This window comes from Staurois parvus, unplaced genomic scaffold (assembly GCF_062004578.1).
Source record: "Staurois parvus isolate SC_StPar_1 unplaced genomic scaffold, SC_StPar_1.0 ptg000179l, whole genome shotgun sequence".
Lineage (NCBI taxonomy): Eukaryota > Metazoa > Chordata > Amphibia > Anura > Ranidae > Staurois > Staurois parvus.
Window position 1 is genome coordinate 5,513,648 of NW_028317975.1, and position 15,907 is coordinate 5,529,554.

A 15,907-nucleotide genomic window follows, 5' to 3' on the forward strand; every position below is an offset into this window, starting at 1 on the left:
TTATCTGTTTCCTGCTCCTTACCAGACTTTTTGAATTATGCATAACTGGGATTAATCAAGTCATCTGGGCCTTGGCTATATTTATTTACATGTGGACTTGAATAATTTATATTCGATTCTCATACATTATCGATTCTCATACATGCATCAGGACCAGGGGCGGACAGACCATTCGAGCACTCGGGCACTGCCCGAGGGCCCGGGGTCAGTAGGGGGCCCCATGAAATGCCCCTGGTACCTTTTTTATAGGTTTTTGTGAGTGTGGGCAAGGACACAGGGGCCCCATGATCCCCTATTGCCTGGGGGCCCCATGAGCTGTCAGTCCGCCCCTGATCAGGACATTACTATTATTTTAAGAAAGTCACACTACTTACCAGTTATATTGCAGTAGACGCGCATAGGTCCAAGAGGCCCGCTGCCATCGGAGTCAATGTAGTAGTAGTCAGATGGGTAACCCTTGTGCTTGTAGGCTTCACATGACTGTTCATACAGAGCTGGAGGAAGAATATAGATGGACACCAGAATTACTAACAAGAATGGACAAAATTTACTGCTGCATGCTATTCCTTATTTTCCTCATGCTTGCTTTTATGCTGACCCCTAAATAAAATCTTTAATGATTAGAATGGCATGTTGGGGAACACGGGCATGTGGGGGAACACGGGCGTATGGGGGAACACGGGCGTATGGGGGAACACGGGCCTGTGGGGGAACACGGGCGTGTGGGGGAACACGGGCGTGTGGGGGAACACGGGCGTATGGGGGAACACGGGCGTGTGGGGGAACACGGGCGTATGGGGGAACACGGGTGTGTGGGGGAACACGGGCGTGTGGGGGAACACGGGTGTGTGGGGGAACACGGGCGTGTGGGGGAACACGGGCGGGACGAAAGGACTTGATAAGCCCACCTTGAAGGTATTGGGAGATATAGTATTGTCCTCTGATAGCAGAAGGTATTTACACATCTTCACTTTCAGCCCTACACCCCAAAAACAAGGAATTCAATCCCTGCTCATGGCTCAGTGAGTGGAGTCCTTTGTTGCACCTTTTCCCCATCAGTGTATCCGGGACCTGCTGGTGTGTAGTGCAGTCTGTAAATAGCCATCATTTTACAGAGCCAGTATTACCAACGTTGCAAATCCACAAAAGTTTTTAAACAAACAAAAAAAAAACATTTCCAACCTTTGCCATATTTTTGTCAAACAATTCAAGAATTTGAATGTTTTTTTGGGGGGGGCTATGATTAAACCCGTCAGTGGCTGAAACATGTTAGGAGTGTTGCACTTGTAACTTTTACCCAGGCGTTTAATAAAGAAGATTAGACCAGGACGAGTGTCGGTATTTACTCTTCAAACGGATATATAAGTCACACAGGAGCCTTCACTTCAGCACCACTTATTGCACACAGATATTGGGTCCAGCTGGGTTGAACACAGTGATTTTTTTTCATGTTGGCAAAAATGAGGCACTATTCCTCCCACTGACACCAATGATGGGCACTATTCCTCCCACTGACACCAATGATGGGCACTATTCCCCCCACCGATGCCAATAATGGGGCACTATTCCTCTCACTGACACCAGTGGTAGGGTACTATCCTCCCATTGATATCAATGATGGGCTCTATTCCTCCCATTGATATCAATGATGGGGCACTATTCCTCCCACTGACACCAGTGACAGGGTACTATCCTCCCACTGATATCAATGATGGGCACTATTCTTCCCACTGACACCAATGATGGGGCACTATTCCTTCCACTGATACCAATGATGGGGCACTATTCCTCACACTGACACAAGTGATAGGGTTCTATCCTCCCACTGATACCAATGATGGGGCACTATTCCTCCCACTGACACAAGTGATAGGGTTCTATCCTCCCACTGACACCAATAATGGGGCACTATTCCTCACACTGACACAAGTGATAGGGTTCTATCCTCCCACTGACACCAATGATGGGGCACTATTCCTCCCACTGACACCAATGATGGAGCACTATTCCTCCCACTGACACCAATGATGGGGCACTATTCCTCCCACTGACACCAATGATGGGGCACTATTCCTCCCACTGATACCAATGGTGGGGCTCTATTCCTCCCACTGATACCAATGATGGGGCACTATTCCTCCCACTGAAACCAGTGGTAGGGTACTATCCTCCCACTGACACCAATGATGGGCACTATTTCTCCCACTGACACCAATGATGGGGCACTATTCCTCCCACTGATACCAATGATGGGCACTATTCCTCCCACCAATACCAATGATGGGGCACTATTCCTCCCACTGACACCAGTGGTAGGGTATTATCCTCCCACTGACACCAATGATGGGCACTATTTCTCCCACTGGTACCAATGATGGGGCACTATTCCTCCCACTGACACCAGTGACAGGGTACTATCCTCCCACCGATATCAATGATGGGGCACTATTTCTCCTACCAATATCAATGATGGGGCACTATTTCTCCCACTGACACCAATGATGGGGCACTATTCCTCCCACTGATACCAATGATGGGGCACTATTCTTCCCACTGATACCAATGATGGGGCACTACTCTTCCCACTGACACCAACAACGGGGTACTATTCTTCCCACTGACACCAATGGTGGGGCATTATTCCTTCCACTGATACCAATGATGGGGCATATTTCCTTCCATTGGTATAAATGATGGAACATTATACCTTCCACTGACAGCAGTGATAGGGCACTATTCCCCTCACTGACACCAACAATGGGACACTATTCTTCTCGCTGACACCAACAATGGGGCACTATTCCTCTCACTGACACCAACAATGGGGCACTACTCCTCCTACTGACACCAATTATGGTCCACTGTTTCTCCCACTCACACCCCCCAAAGATGGGACACTATTCCTTCTCCTACTGACCACAAGTGCCATATAATTATATTTTTTACTCTCACTTACCACCAAGTATAAGCCATTGTTCACTTCCTCTGACTCTGGGGCACATTCTACTCCCACTGGCCTCAAGTCCTCCTCCTGTCCCCAAAGTCTGAAGGTCAGTAAACTGGCCCTTGGTGTAGAAAGTTTGGAGACCCCTGTTCCTGCTATAAGTTATTTGCAGAATTACAGAATTATTTGGACTGTGCTCAAAAATCCTGTAATTAGTCCGGCAATAATTACCCAAGCGGCAGTTAGACAAAGGGCAGTTCAGGCACAAAACTCAAGAGGTGGAGGTGGGGGATCAGTAGGCAGATGAACGCTCCCGTAGTCAGAGTAATAAATGTCAGCCCTTGTTGAACAAACAGTTGAGAAAGTGCTGAACACCGTCAAGGACTCTGCAGCCTTTGTGCTGCGCTCTGAATGTGACACGTTTTATGGGCTTTAGAGTAACAGCTAATTAATTATTCACCGACTTGACGAGCTGCCTGGAACTCAATTACACGATTTTTCCAAATAAACATTTTACCCTGACACAATATCATCTTTGTTCCAAAAATAAACCACTTTGCTGCATTACAAGCATTTCTGTAAAATTATTGAGACTTATTTTATATACTTGTTTTTTTTTGTTTTGTTTTTTTTTTATACATTTTTGTTAAATTCTTGAGACCATTGAAAAGAAACATAAACGTGTAAACTGGAAATATCTCTCTAATTTTGGATGCCCGTTTGAGAAGATAAATGGGCTGCAAGTTGTTGGGTCTGTGGCTGTAAAAGGAGCCTGTTGGTGAAAACGTCCACAACGTCTAGCCACTGCACACGATGCAATTTTGGTGTAATGCGATTTCTATTACCTAAATATTGTTAGGTTTTTCCAATGATACAACAGATTTCACAACACTTAAGGAGGGGTGTATTTCTCTGTCTCTATCCATTCAGTCATATCTGACCCTTGGTGATTGCATGGACCGTCACACGTAAGCGACTTTTTCCATGAATTCTCTTAGCAATTATTTTTACAGGGTAGGTTGCCAGGTCTTTCCCCAACCCCCACCATGCAGGGGATCCCACATGGCCAGGGATGAAACTAGGACAATTTAGACAGGAGCCAATTAATCTACCAGCATGTCTTTGGAGTGTGGGAGGAAACCAGAGTACCCGGAAGAAACCCACGCGAACACAGGGAGAACATGAAAACTCCATGCAGGAGGTGCCATGGTCGGGAATCGAACCCATGACCCATTTACTGCACAGCAGATGTGCTAACCACTAAGCCGCTGTGCATTTACCACAAGGCAAACATGGCATTTGCCTAGGGCGGTATTTTCAGGGGGGCAGCAGCATTTTTCAGGGGGCAGTGCCATCCCCTGAAAGAAGGGATGGAAGAAGGGACACACGTAGCACAGGGACCAGGTGGGATCTGAGAGAGGCTGCTTGATGGTGTATGGAGAGCCCTGGGAGTCCAAGGGAACTATGGTTGATGGCAATAATCGCATGTAAAATCGGACATGCTGGTTGTACCCAAGTTGTACAACAATTGAATTGGGTACAATCAGCCTGCTCATAGATGGTTCAAATCTTGTCCCGACCCTGCAGAGCCAGCTGGGATTCGAACCATCTATGGCCGGCCTAAGTATAATTGAGAATAGCTTTGAGTTTTTCCTATATAATAGTTTCCACTATTCTCTGATCACGTCCGCAAGGCTCAGGGTTGGTTGCTTCTATGCTTCAGTGTTATGAAACTTATAGAATCCTTGCCAGGACTTGCAGAACTCCTACTCTCAGAATCCCTGTTAGGACTTCCAGAATCCCTGCCAGGACTTCCAATCGTGCTCACAGAATTCCTGCCAGGACTTCCAATGGTGCTCACAGAATCCCTTCCAGGACTTCCAATGGTGCTCACAGAATCCCTTTCCAGGACTTCCAATGGTGCTCACAGAATTCCTGCCAGGACTTCCAATGGTGCTCACAGAATCCCTTCCAGGACTTCCAATGGTGCTCACAGAATCCCTGCCAGGACTTCCAATGGTGCTCACAGAATTCCTGCCAGAGCTTCCAATGGTGCTCACAGAATCCCTTCGAGGACTTCCAATGGAATTCACAGAATTCCTGCCAGGACTTCCAATGGTGCTCACAGAATCCCTTTCCAGGACTTCCAATGGTGCTCACAGAATCCCTGCCAGGACTTTCAATGGTGCTCACAGAATCCCTTTCCAGGACTTCCAATGGTGCTCACAGAATTCCTGCCAGGACTTCCAATGGTGCTCACAGAATTCCTGCCAGGACTTCCAATGGTGCTCACAGAATCCCTGCCAGGACTTCCAATGGTGCTCACAGAATTCCTGCCAGGACTTCCAATGGTATTCACAGAATCCCTGCCAGGACTTCCAATGGTGCTCACAGAATCCCTGCCAGGACTTCCAATGGTATTCACAGAATCCCTGCTAGGACTTCCAATGGTGCTCACAGAATCCCTTCCAGGACTTCCAATGGTGCTCACAGAATCCCTTTCCAGGACTTCCAATGGTGCTCACAGAATTCCTGCCAGGACTTCCAATGGTGCTCACAGAATCCCTTCCAGGACTTCCAATGGTGCTCACAGAATCCCTGCCAGGACTTCCAATGGTGCTCACAGAATTCCTGCCAGAACTTCCAATGGTGCTCACAGAATCCCTTCGAGGACTTCCAATGGTATTCACAGAATTCCTGCCAGGACTTCCAATGGTGCTCACAGAATCCCTTTCCAGGACTTCCAATGGTGCTCACAAAATCCCTGCCAGGACTTCCAATGGTGCTCACAGAATCCCTTTCCAGGACTTCCAATGGTGCTCACAGAATTCCTGCCAGGACTTCCAATGGTGCTCACAGAATCCCTTCCAGGACTTCCAATGGTGCTCACAGAATCCCTGCCAGGACTTCCAATGGTGCTCACAGAATTCCTGCCAGAACTTCCAATGGTGCTCACAGAATCCCTTCCAGGACTTCCAATGGTGCTCACAGAATTCCTGCCAGGACTTCCAATGGTGCTCATAGAATCCCTTCGAGGACTTCCAATGGTATTCACAGAATTCCTGCCAGGACTTCCAATGGTGCTCACAGAATCCCTTTCCAGGACTTCCAATGGTGCTCACAGAATTCCTGCCAGGACTTCCAATGGTGCTCACAGAATTCCTGCCAGGACTTCCAATGGTGCTCATAGAATCCCTTTGAGGACTTCCAATGGTGCTCACAGAATCCCTGCCAGGACTTCCAATGGTGCTCACAGAATCCCTGCCAGGACTTCCAATGGTACTCACAGAATTTCTGCCAGAACTTCCAATGGTGCTCACAGAATCCCTTCCAGGACTTCCAATGGTGCTCATAGAATTCCTGCCAGGACTTCCAATGGTGCTCATAGAATCCCTTCGAGGACTTCCAATGGTATTCACAGAATCCCTGCCAGGACTTCCAATGGTGCTCACACAATCCCTGCCAGGACTTCCAATGGTGCTCACAGAATTCCTGCCAGAACTTCCAATGGTGCTCACAGAATTCCTGCCAGGACTTCCAATGGTGCTCACAGAATCCCTGCCAGGACTTCCAATGGTGCTCACAGAATTCCTGCCAGAACTTCCAATGGTGCTCACAGAATCCCTTTCCAGGACTTCCAATGGTGCTCACAAAATCCCTGCCAGGACTTCCAATGGTGCTCACAGAATCCCTTTCCAGGACTTCCAATGGTGCTCACAGAATTCCTGCCAGGACTTCCAATGGTGCTCACAGAATCCCTTCCAGGACTTCCAATGGTGCTCACAGAATCCCTGCCAGGACTTCCAATGGTGCTCACAGAATTCCTGCCAGAACTTCCAATGGTGCTCACAGAATCCCTTCCAGGACTTCCAATGGTGCTCACAGAATTCCTGCCAGGACTTCCAATGGTGCTCATAGAATCCCTTCGAGGACTTCCAATGGTATTCACAGAATTCCTGCCAGGACTTCCAATGGTGCTCACAGAATCCCTTTCCAGGACTTCCAATGGTGCTCACAGAATTCCTGCCAGGACTTCCAATGGTGCTCACAGAATTCCTGCCAGGACTTCCAATGGTGCTCATAGAATCCCTTTGAGGACTTCCAATGGTGCTCACAGAATCCCTGCCAGGACTTCCAATGGTGCTCACAGAATCCCTGCCAGGACTTCCAATGGTACTCACAGAATTTCTGCCAGAACTTCCAATGGTGCTCACAGAATCCCTTCCAGGACTTCCAATGGTGCTCATAGAATTCCTGCCAGGACTTCCAATGGTGCTCATAGAATCCCTTCGAGGACTTCCAATGGTATTCACAGAATCCCTGCCAGGACTTCCAATGGTGCTCACACAATCCCTGCCAGGACTTCCAATGGTGCTCACAGAATTCCTGCCAGAACTTCCAATGGTGCTCACAGAATCCCTTCCAGGACTTCCAATGGTGCTCACAGAATTCCTGCCAGGACTTCCAATGATGCTCATAGAATCCCTTCGAGGACTTCCAATGGTGCTCACAGAATTCCTGCCAGGACTTCCAATGGTGCTCATAGAATCCCTTCGAGGACTTCCAATGGTGCTCACAGAATCCCTGCCAGGACTTCCAATGGTGCTCACAGAATCCCTGCCAGGACTTCCAATGGTGCTCACAGAATCCCTGCCAGGACTTCCAATGGTGCTCACAGAATTCCTGCCAGGACTTCCAATGGTGCTCACAGAATCCCTGCCAGGACTTCCAATGGTGCTCACAGAATTCCTGCCAGGACTTCCAATGGTATTCACAGAATCCCTGCCAGGACTTCCAATGGTGCTCACAGAATCCCTGCCAGGACTTCCAATGGTATTCACAGAATCCCTGCCAGGACTTCCAATGGTGCTCACAGAATCCCTGTCAGGACTTTCAATTGTATTCACAGAATCCTTCCAGAACCTTCCATGGCACTTCAATAGTACCAGCCTTTTCATATGTAGCCCTTAGGAGTTGCTGAAGTTTTTGGTCCCCCTATAGTCCTGCTCAGCCAGGCAACACGCATTTCTTACAGACTTGCATCCAGGAGTCAAAAATAAGTGCTTGAGCCTGTTTTTGATATTTTATTGAGGGGATATCAATTTTAATGGGAAAAGGGTATATGGGATGCCCAATGGAACTGATGAACTGAGGACACCTTTCTGGAACTATTTACAAGTCCACTGGAACACAATATCCATTGGAAAGCTAGCCGGCATCTCCCAGTGTACCTCTCCAGACTCAAATATTCCTCAATCTGGCTACCTGAAGGAAATCCCTGGACAGGTGATCCAGTTCCGCCACAAGAAAGATAGTCCCAGCAGGTTTTCTAATCTGGTTTCCCACCAGAGTGCTCCTTCCCCTATCCGGCCCGGGGGTGTAGGGTTACTCACTCGTCCCTCTCCTGTGCTGCTATAGATTCAGTGACTGCCACCAGACCTTCTAGCTGGGCCGCTCCTCCTCTGCTACTCAGGTGGTCCTCTCTCAGGGGGCTGGTGAGCATGCTAGCTTTCTTCCTGTCCAGCTCCTCCACCTGTAGATGAGCCCTATCTGGGCCCCCTCCCAGGCTCCTGCACTGCAGCCGACTTCTCCGTCTTCCACCCGAATTCTCCTGCAGCTGAACAGGCTCTCTCACTTTTAAGGGTTGTCCTGGCCCCTTGCCAAGCCTCCTGTTGGGGATTGGCCAGGATTCCGTAACAGTACAAGCCAGCCACGCCTCAGATCCACCAACTGCTGATAGACCTTTCTCCAAAGTTCTAGAGCAGGGGGAAATTCCAGAGAGGCTGGCCTGCGGAGCTTCTAAGCTCTGACCCAAATTTAACCTTCCTCTGATTGTTGCATCTGAGCTTCTGCTCAGCCCCTGTTTAAAAATTTAAGCTAGAGCTCCCCCTAGCTAACTAGAAGGGTGTTACACATATGTCATGTAATGGGTCACTTCTACACCAACCACCAATGTAAGAGGTCACTTCTACACCAGCCACCAATGTAAGAGGTCACTTCTACACCAGCCACCAATGTAAGAGGTCACTTATACACCAGCCACCAATGTAAGAGGTCACTTCTATACCAGCCACCAATGTAAGAGGTCACTTCTACACCAGCCACCAATGTAAGAAGTCACTTCTACACCAGCCACCAATGTAAGAGGTCACTTCTACACCAGCCACCAATGTAAGGGGTCACTTCTACACCAACCACCAATGTAAGGGGTCACGTCTACACCAACCACCAATGTAAGGGGTCACTTCTACACCAGCCACCAATGTAAGAGGTCACTTCTACACCAGCCACCAATGTAAGAGGTCACTTCTACACCAACCACCAATGTAAGGGGTCACATCTACACCAGCCACCAATGTAAGAGGTCACTTCTACACCAGCCACCAATGTAAGAGGTCACTTCTACACCAGCCACCAATGTAAGAGGTCACTTCTACACCAGCCACCAATGTAAGGGTTCACTTCTACACCAACCACCAATGTAAGGGTTCACTTCTACACCAACCACCAATGTAAGGGTTCACGTCTACACCAACTACCAATGTAAGGGGTCACTTCTACACCAACCACCAATGTAAGAGGTTACTTCTACACTGATCAACAATGTAAGGGGTTACTTCTACACCAGCCACCAATGTAAGGGGTCACGTCTACACCAACCACCAATGTAAGAGGTTACTTCTACACTGATCACCAGTATAAGGGGTTACTTTCTCAATGACAATCAATGCAAGGGATAACTTCTTCAATGCTAACCAATGTGAGAGGTCATGTCTTCAATGACAACCAATGTGAGGAGTCACTTCCACATTGGCCACCAATGTAAGGAGTCACTTCCACACTGGCCACCAATGTAAGGAGTTACTTTCTCAATGACAACCAATTCAAGAAATCACTTCTTCCCTGCCAACCAATGTAAAAGGGCATGTCTACAATGACAACCAAGGTGAGAAGTCCCTTCTACAATGACCACTAAAGTAAGGAGTCACTGGTCACCAATGGTGGCCACCAATCTAAGCAGTCACTTCTACTTTGATCACCAATGTAAAGAGTCACAAGCCAACAATGTAATGGGTTACTACCATCAATTTAGGGGGCATGTCTACCTTAACCACCAAAGTAAGTGTTGCTTCCACACTGGCCACCAATGCAAGGGGTCACTTCAACTCTGCCCAACAAGGTAAGGCATCACTTCTTCACTGACCACTAATGTAAGGGGTCAAGTCTACGCTGTCAACCAATGTGAGGGTCACTTTTACAATTACAAGTGGTCACTTCTATACTAAACACCAATGTAAGGGGTTACTTCCACATTGACCACCAATATAAGGGGTCACTTCCATACTTACCAGCAATGTAAGGGACCACTTCCATACTGAACACCAATGTAAGGGGTCACCTTCACATTGGCCATACATGTAAAGGGTTACTTCTACACGACCACTAATATAAGAAGTCACTTCCACACTGACCACTAATGCAAAGGGTTACTTCCACATTGGCCACCATTGCAAGCGATCACTTCCACATTGATCAGTAATGTAAAGGATCACATCCGTATTGATCACCAACATATGGGATAATCTCCACTCTAACCACCAATGTAAAAGGCCACTGCTACACTAAGCACCAATGAAGGGGATCATCTCTACACTGGCCATCAATGTAAAGGGGTGCATCTACATTACCCACCAAACTAAGTATTACTTCCACACTGACCACCAATGCAAAGGATTTTTTTGTGGACATGGGGGGCCCTGTTAAATTGGCTGTATGGGGCCCTGTGGTTTGGGGGGGGGGGCCCTGTCAGGTTGGCTGTAAGGGGCTCCATGGTTTCTAACAACAGTCTTGCTGACCACCAATATACGGAGTCAATTCTATACTCACAACCAGTATGAAGGGTCACTTTCACACTGACCACCAATGTAAGGGATTCATTTCTTTACTGACCACCAATGTAAGGGGTTCATTTCTACACTGACCATCAATGTAAAGAGTGTCCACCAAAGTAAGGAGTCAATTCTACACTCACAACCAGTATGAAGGGTCACATTTACAATGACCACCAATGTAAGGGGTTAATTTCTACACTGACTACCAATGTAAGGGGTTCAGTTCTACACTGACCACCAATGTAAGGGGTTTGTTTCTACACTGGCCACCAATGTAAGGGGTTTGTTTCTACACTGAACACCAATGTAAGGGGTTCATTTCCACACTGAACACCAATGTAAGGGGTTCATTTCTACGCTGACCACCAATGTAAGGGGTTCATTTCTACGCTGACCACCAATGTAAGGGGTTCATTTCTACATTGACCACCAATGTAAGGGGTTCATTTCTACACTGACCACCAATGAAACGGGTTCATTTCTACCCTGACCACTAGAGATGAGCGAATCGAAGTATCCGAAGTGGAATTCGAGTCGAATATCGGAAAAATTTAGATTCGTGCCGAATCCGAAAAACAGCCTAATTCGGACGCGCGAATCGAAATTTTTCCGAAAATGGCGGCTGACATGTGCGGCGACGGAGCGGGGATGTCGGGGAAGGCGCGCAGACAAGGCGCGCTGCCCCATAATGCATTCCTCAACGACATGTGATCGCATCAGCCAATCAGCAGCCAGCCAGCCAGCACTGTGTAATGGTCGAGGTATATATAGCGGCCATTTTGGAAATCTTCATTTGCCTGCAGTCATTGAACAGAGGCAGACCGCTCTGTACTAGGGACAGGGACAGAGTTAGGGCCACAGAAACGAGAATTGGGGACAGAGAGAAGTTACTTAGGGACAGAGAACCATTACTCAGGGACACAGTCTTGTTAATGAGGGCCACAGAATCGTTATTTAGGGACAAAGAAACGCTAGTTAGGGCCACAGAATTCATACTCAGGGACAGACAGAATTTTCACTCAGTGCCAGAGAATTGTTACTTAGGGCCACAGAAACGTTATTAGGGCCACAGAATTTTTACTCAGGGACAGACAGAATTGTTACTGAGTGCCAGAGAATTGTTACTCAGGGACAGACAGAATTGTTACTGAGTGCCAGAGAATTCTTACTCAGGGCCACAGAATTCATTCTCAGGGACAGACAGAATTGTTACTCAGGGACAGACAGAATTGTTACTGAGTGCCAGAGAATTGTTACTCAGGGACAGACAGAATTGTTACTGAGTGCCAGAGAATTGTTACTCAGGGACAGACAGAATTGTTACTGAGTGCCAGAGAATTGTTACTCAGGGACAGACAGAATTGTTACTGAGTGCCAGAGAATTGTTACTCGCACAGACACAAAATTGTTATTGCACAGACACAGAATTGTTACTCGCACAGACAGAATTGTTACTCAGGGCCACAGAATTCATACTCAGGGACAGACAGAATTGTTACTGAGTGCCAGAGAATTGTTACTCAGGGACAGACAGAATTGTTACTGAGTGCCAGAGAATTGTTACTCAGGGACAGACAGAATTGTTACTGAGTGCCAGAGAATTGTTACTCAGGGACAGACAGAATTGTTACTGAGTGCCAGAGAATTCTTACTCAGGGCCACAGAATTCATTCTCAGGGACAGACAGAATTGTTACTCAGGGACAGACAGAATTGTTACTGAGTGCCAGAGAATTGTTACTCAGGGACAGACAGAATTGTTACTGAGTGCCAGAGAATTGTTACTCAGGGACAGACAGAATTGTTACTGAGTGCCAGAGAATTGTTACTCAGGGACAGACAGAATTGTTACTGAGTGCCAGAGAATTGTTACTCGCACAGACACAAAATTGTTACTTGCACAGACACAGAATTGTTACTCGCACAGACACAGAATTGTTACTCAGGGCCACAGAATTCATACTCAGGGACAGACAGAATTGTTACTGAGTGCCAGAGAATTGTTACTCAGGGACAGACAGAATTGTTACTGAGTGCCAGAGAATTGTTACTCAGGGACAGACAGAATTGTTACTGAGTGCCAGAGAATTGTTACTCGCACAGACACAAAATTGTTACTTGCACAGACACAGAATTGTTACTCGCACAGACACAGAATTGTTACTCAGGGCCACAGAATTCATACTCAGGGACAGACAGAATTGTTACTGAGTGCCAGAGAATTGTTACTTAGGGACAGACAGAATTGTTACTGAGTGCCAGAGAATTGTTACTCAGGGACAGACAGAATTGTTACTGAGTGCCAGAGAATTGTTACTCGCACAGACACAAAATTGTTACTTGCACAGACACAGAATTGTTACTCGCACAGACACAGAATTGTTACTCAGGGCCACAGAATTCATACTCAGGGACAGACAGAATTGTTACTGAGTGCCAGAGAATTGTTACTCAGGGACAGACAGAATTGTTACTGAGTGCCAGAGAATTGTTACTCAGGGACAGACAGAATTGTTACTGAGTGCCAGAGAATTGTTACTCGCACAGACACAAAATTGTTACTTGCACAGACACAGAATTGTTACTCGCACAGACACAGAATTATTACTCAGGGCCACAGAATTCATACTCAGGGACAGACAGAATTGTTACTGAGTGCCAGAGAATTGTTACTCAGGGACAGACAGAATTGTTACTGAGTGCCAGAGAATTGTTACTCAGGGACAGACAGAATTGTTACTGAGTGCCAGAGAATTGTTACTCGCACAGACACAAAATTGTTACTTGCACAGACACAGAATTGTTACTCGCACAGACACAGAATTGTTACTGAGTGCCAGAGAATTGTTACTCAGGGACAGACAGAATTGTTACTGAGTGCCAGAGAATTGTTACTCAGGGACAGACAGAATTGTTACTGAGTGCCAGAGAATTGTTACTCAGGGACAGACAGAATTGTTACTGAGTGCCAGAGAATTGTTACTCGCACAGACACAAAATTGTTACTTGCACAGACACAGAATTGTTACTCGCACAGACACAGAATTGTTACTCAGGGCCACAGAATTCATACTCAGGGACAGACAGAATTGTTACTGAGTGCCAGAGAATTGTTACTCAGGGACAGACAGAATTGTTACTGAGTGCCAGAGAATTGTTACTCAGGGACAGACAGAATTGTTACTGAGTGCCAGAGAATTGTTACTCGCACAGACACAAAATTGTTACTTGCACAGACACAGAATTGTTACTCGCACAGACACAGAATTGTTACTCAGGGCCACAGAATTCATACTCAGGGACAGACAGAATTGTTACTGAGTGCCAGAGAATTGTTACTTAGGGACAGACAGAATTGTTACTGAGTGCCAGAGAATTGTTACTCAGGGACAGACAGAATTGTTACTGAGTGCCAGAGAATTGTTACTCGCACAGACACAAAATTGTTACTTGCACAGACACAGAATTGTTACTCGCACAGACACAGAATTGTTACTCAGGGCCACAGAATTCATACTCAGGGACAGACAGAATTGTTACTGAGTGCCAGAGAATTGTTACTCAGGGACAGACAGAATTGTTACTGAGTGCCAGAGAATTGTTACTCAGGGACAGACAGAATTGTTACTGAGTGCCAGAGAATTGTTACTCGCACAGACACAAAATTGTTACTTGCACAGACACAGAATTGTTACTCGCACAGACACAGAATTATTTCTCAGGGCCACAGAATTCATACTCAGGGACAGACAGAATTGTTACTGAGTGCCAGAGAATTGTTACTCAGGGACAGACAGAATTGTTACTGAGTGCCAGAGAATTGTTACTCAGGGACAGACAGAATTGTTACTGAGTGCCAGAGAATTGTTACTCGCACAGACACAAAATTGTTACTTGCACAGACACAGAATTGTTACTCGCACAGACACAGAATTGTTACTGAGTGCCAGAGAATTGTTACTCAGGGACAGACAGAATTGTTACTGAGTGCCAGAGAATTGTTACTCAGGGACAGACAGAATTGTTACTGAGTGCCAGAGAATTGTTACTCAGGGACAGACAGAATTGTTACTGAGTGCCAGAGAATTGTTACTCGCACAGACACAAAATTGTTACTTGCACAGACACAGAATTGTTACTCGCACAGACACAGAATTGTTACTCAGGGCCACAGAATTCATACTCAGGGACAGACAGAATTGTTACTGAGTGCCAGAGAATTGTTACTCAGGGACAGACAGAATTGTTACTGAGTGCCAGAGAATTGTTACTCAGGGACAGACAGAATTGTTACTGAGTGCCAGAGAATTGTTACTCGCACAGACACAAAATTGTTACTTGCACAGACACAGAATTGTTACTCGCACAGACACAGAATTGTTACTCAGGGCCACAGAATTCATACTCAGGGACAGACAGAATTGTTACTGAGTGCCAGAGAATTGTTACTTAGGGACAGACAGAATTGTTACTGAGTGCCAGAGAATTGTTACTCAGGGACAGACAGAATTGTTACTGAGTGCCAGAGAATTGTTACTCGCACAGACACAAAATTGTTACTTGCACAGACACAGAATTGTTACTCGCACAGACACAGAATTGTTACTCAGGGCCACAGAATTCATACTCAGGGACAGACAGAATTGTTACTGAGTGCCAGAGAATTGTTACTCAGGGACAGACAGAATTGTTACTGAGTGCCAGAGAATTGTTACTCAGGGACAGACAGAATTGTTACTGAGTGCCAGAGAATTGTTACTCGCACAGACACAAAATTGTTACTTGCACAGACACAGAATTGTTACTCGCACAGACACAGAATTGTTACTCGCACAGACACAGAATTGTTACTCAGGGCCACAGAATTCATACTCAGGGACAGACAGAATTGTTACTGAGTGCCAGAGAATTGTTACTCAGGGACACCTAATCGTTGAATTAAATAGTATGTCAGACAACATGCAGAGGAGTGGCAGAGGAGGCAATGTTTTAGGAGCGAGCAGACGTGGCAGCAGAGGAAGGGGTCGAGGCAGCAGTATTCGCAGCCAGAGGCCAGTGCTCCCGGTGTCATC

At 46.6% G+C, this 15,907-nt stretch overlaps 1 protein-coding gene across 1 annotated transcript in view; it reads right to left on the reverse strand.

Moving 5' to 3' along the window:
- Positions 1–15,907, reverse strand: part of LOC149462256 (contactin-associated protein-like 5) — a 577,382-nt gene that overhangs the window by 212,686 nt on the left and 348,789 nt on the right. Inside the window, exon 12 of the mRNA XM_089677193.1 lies at positions 375–494. Coding sequence (XP_089533319.1) covers positions 375–494 — 120 coding nt within the window. The remainder of the gene's footprint in view (positions 1–374; positions 495–15,907) is intronic.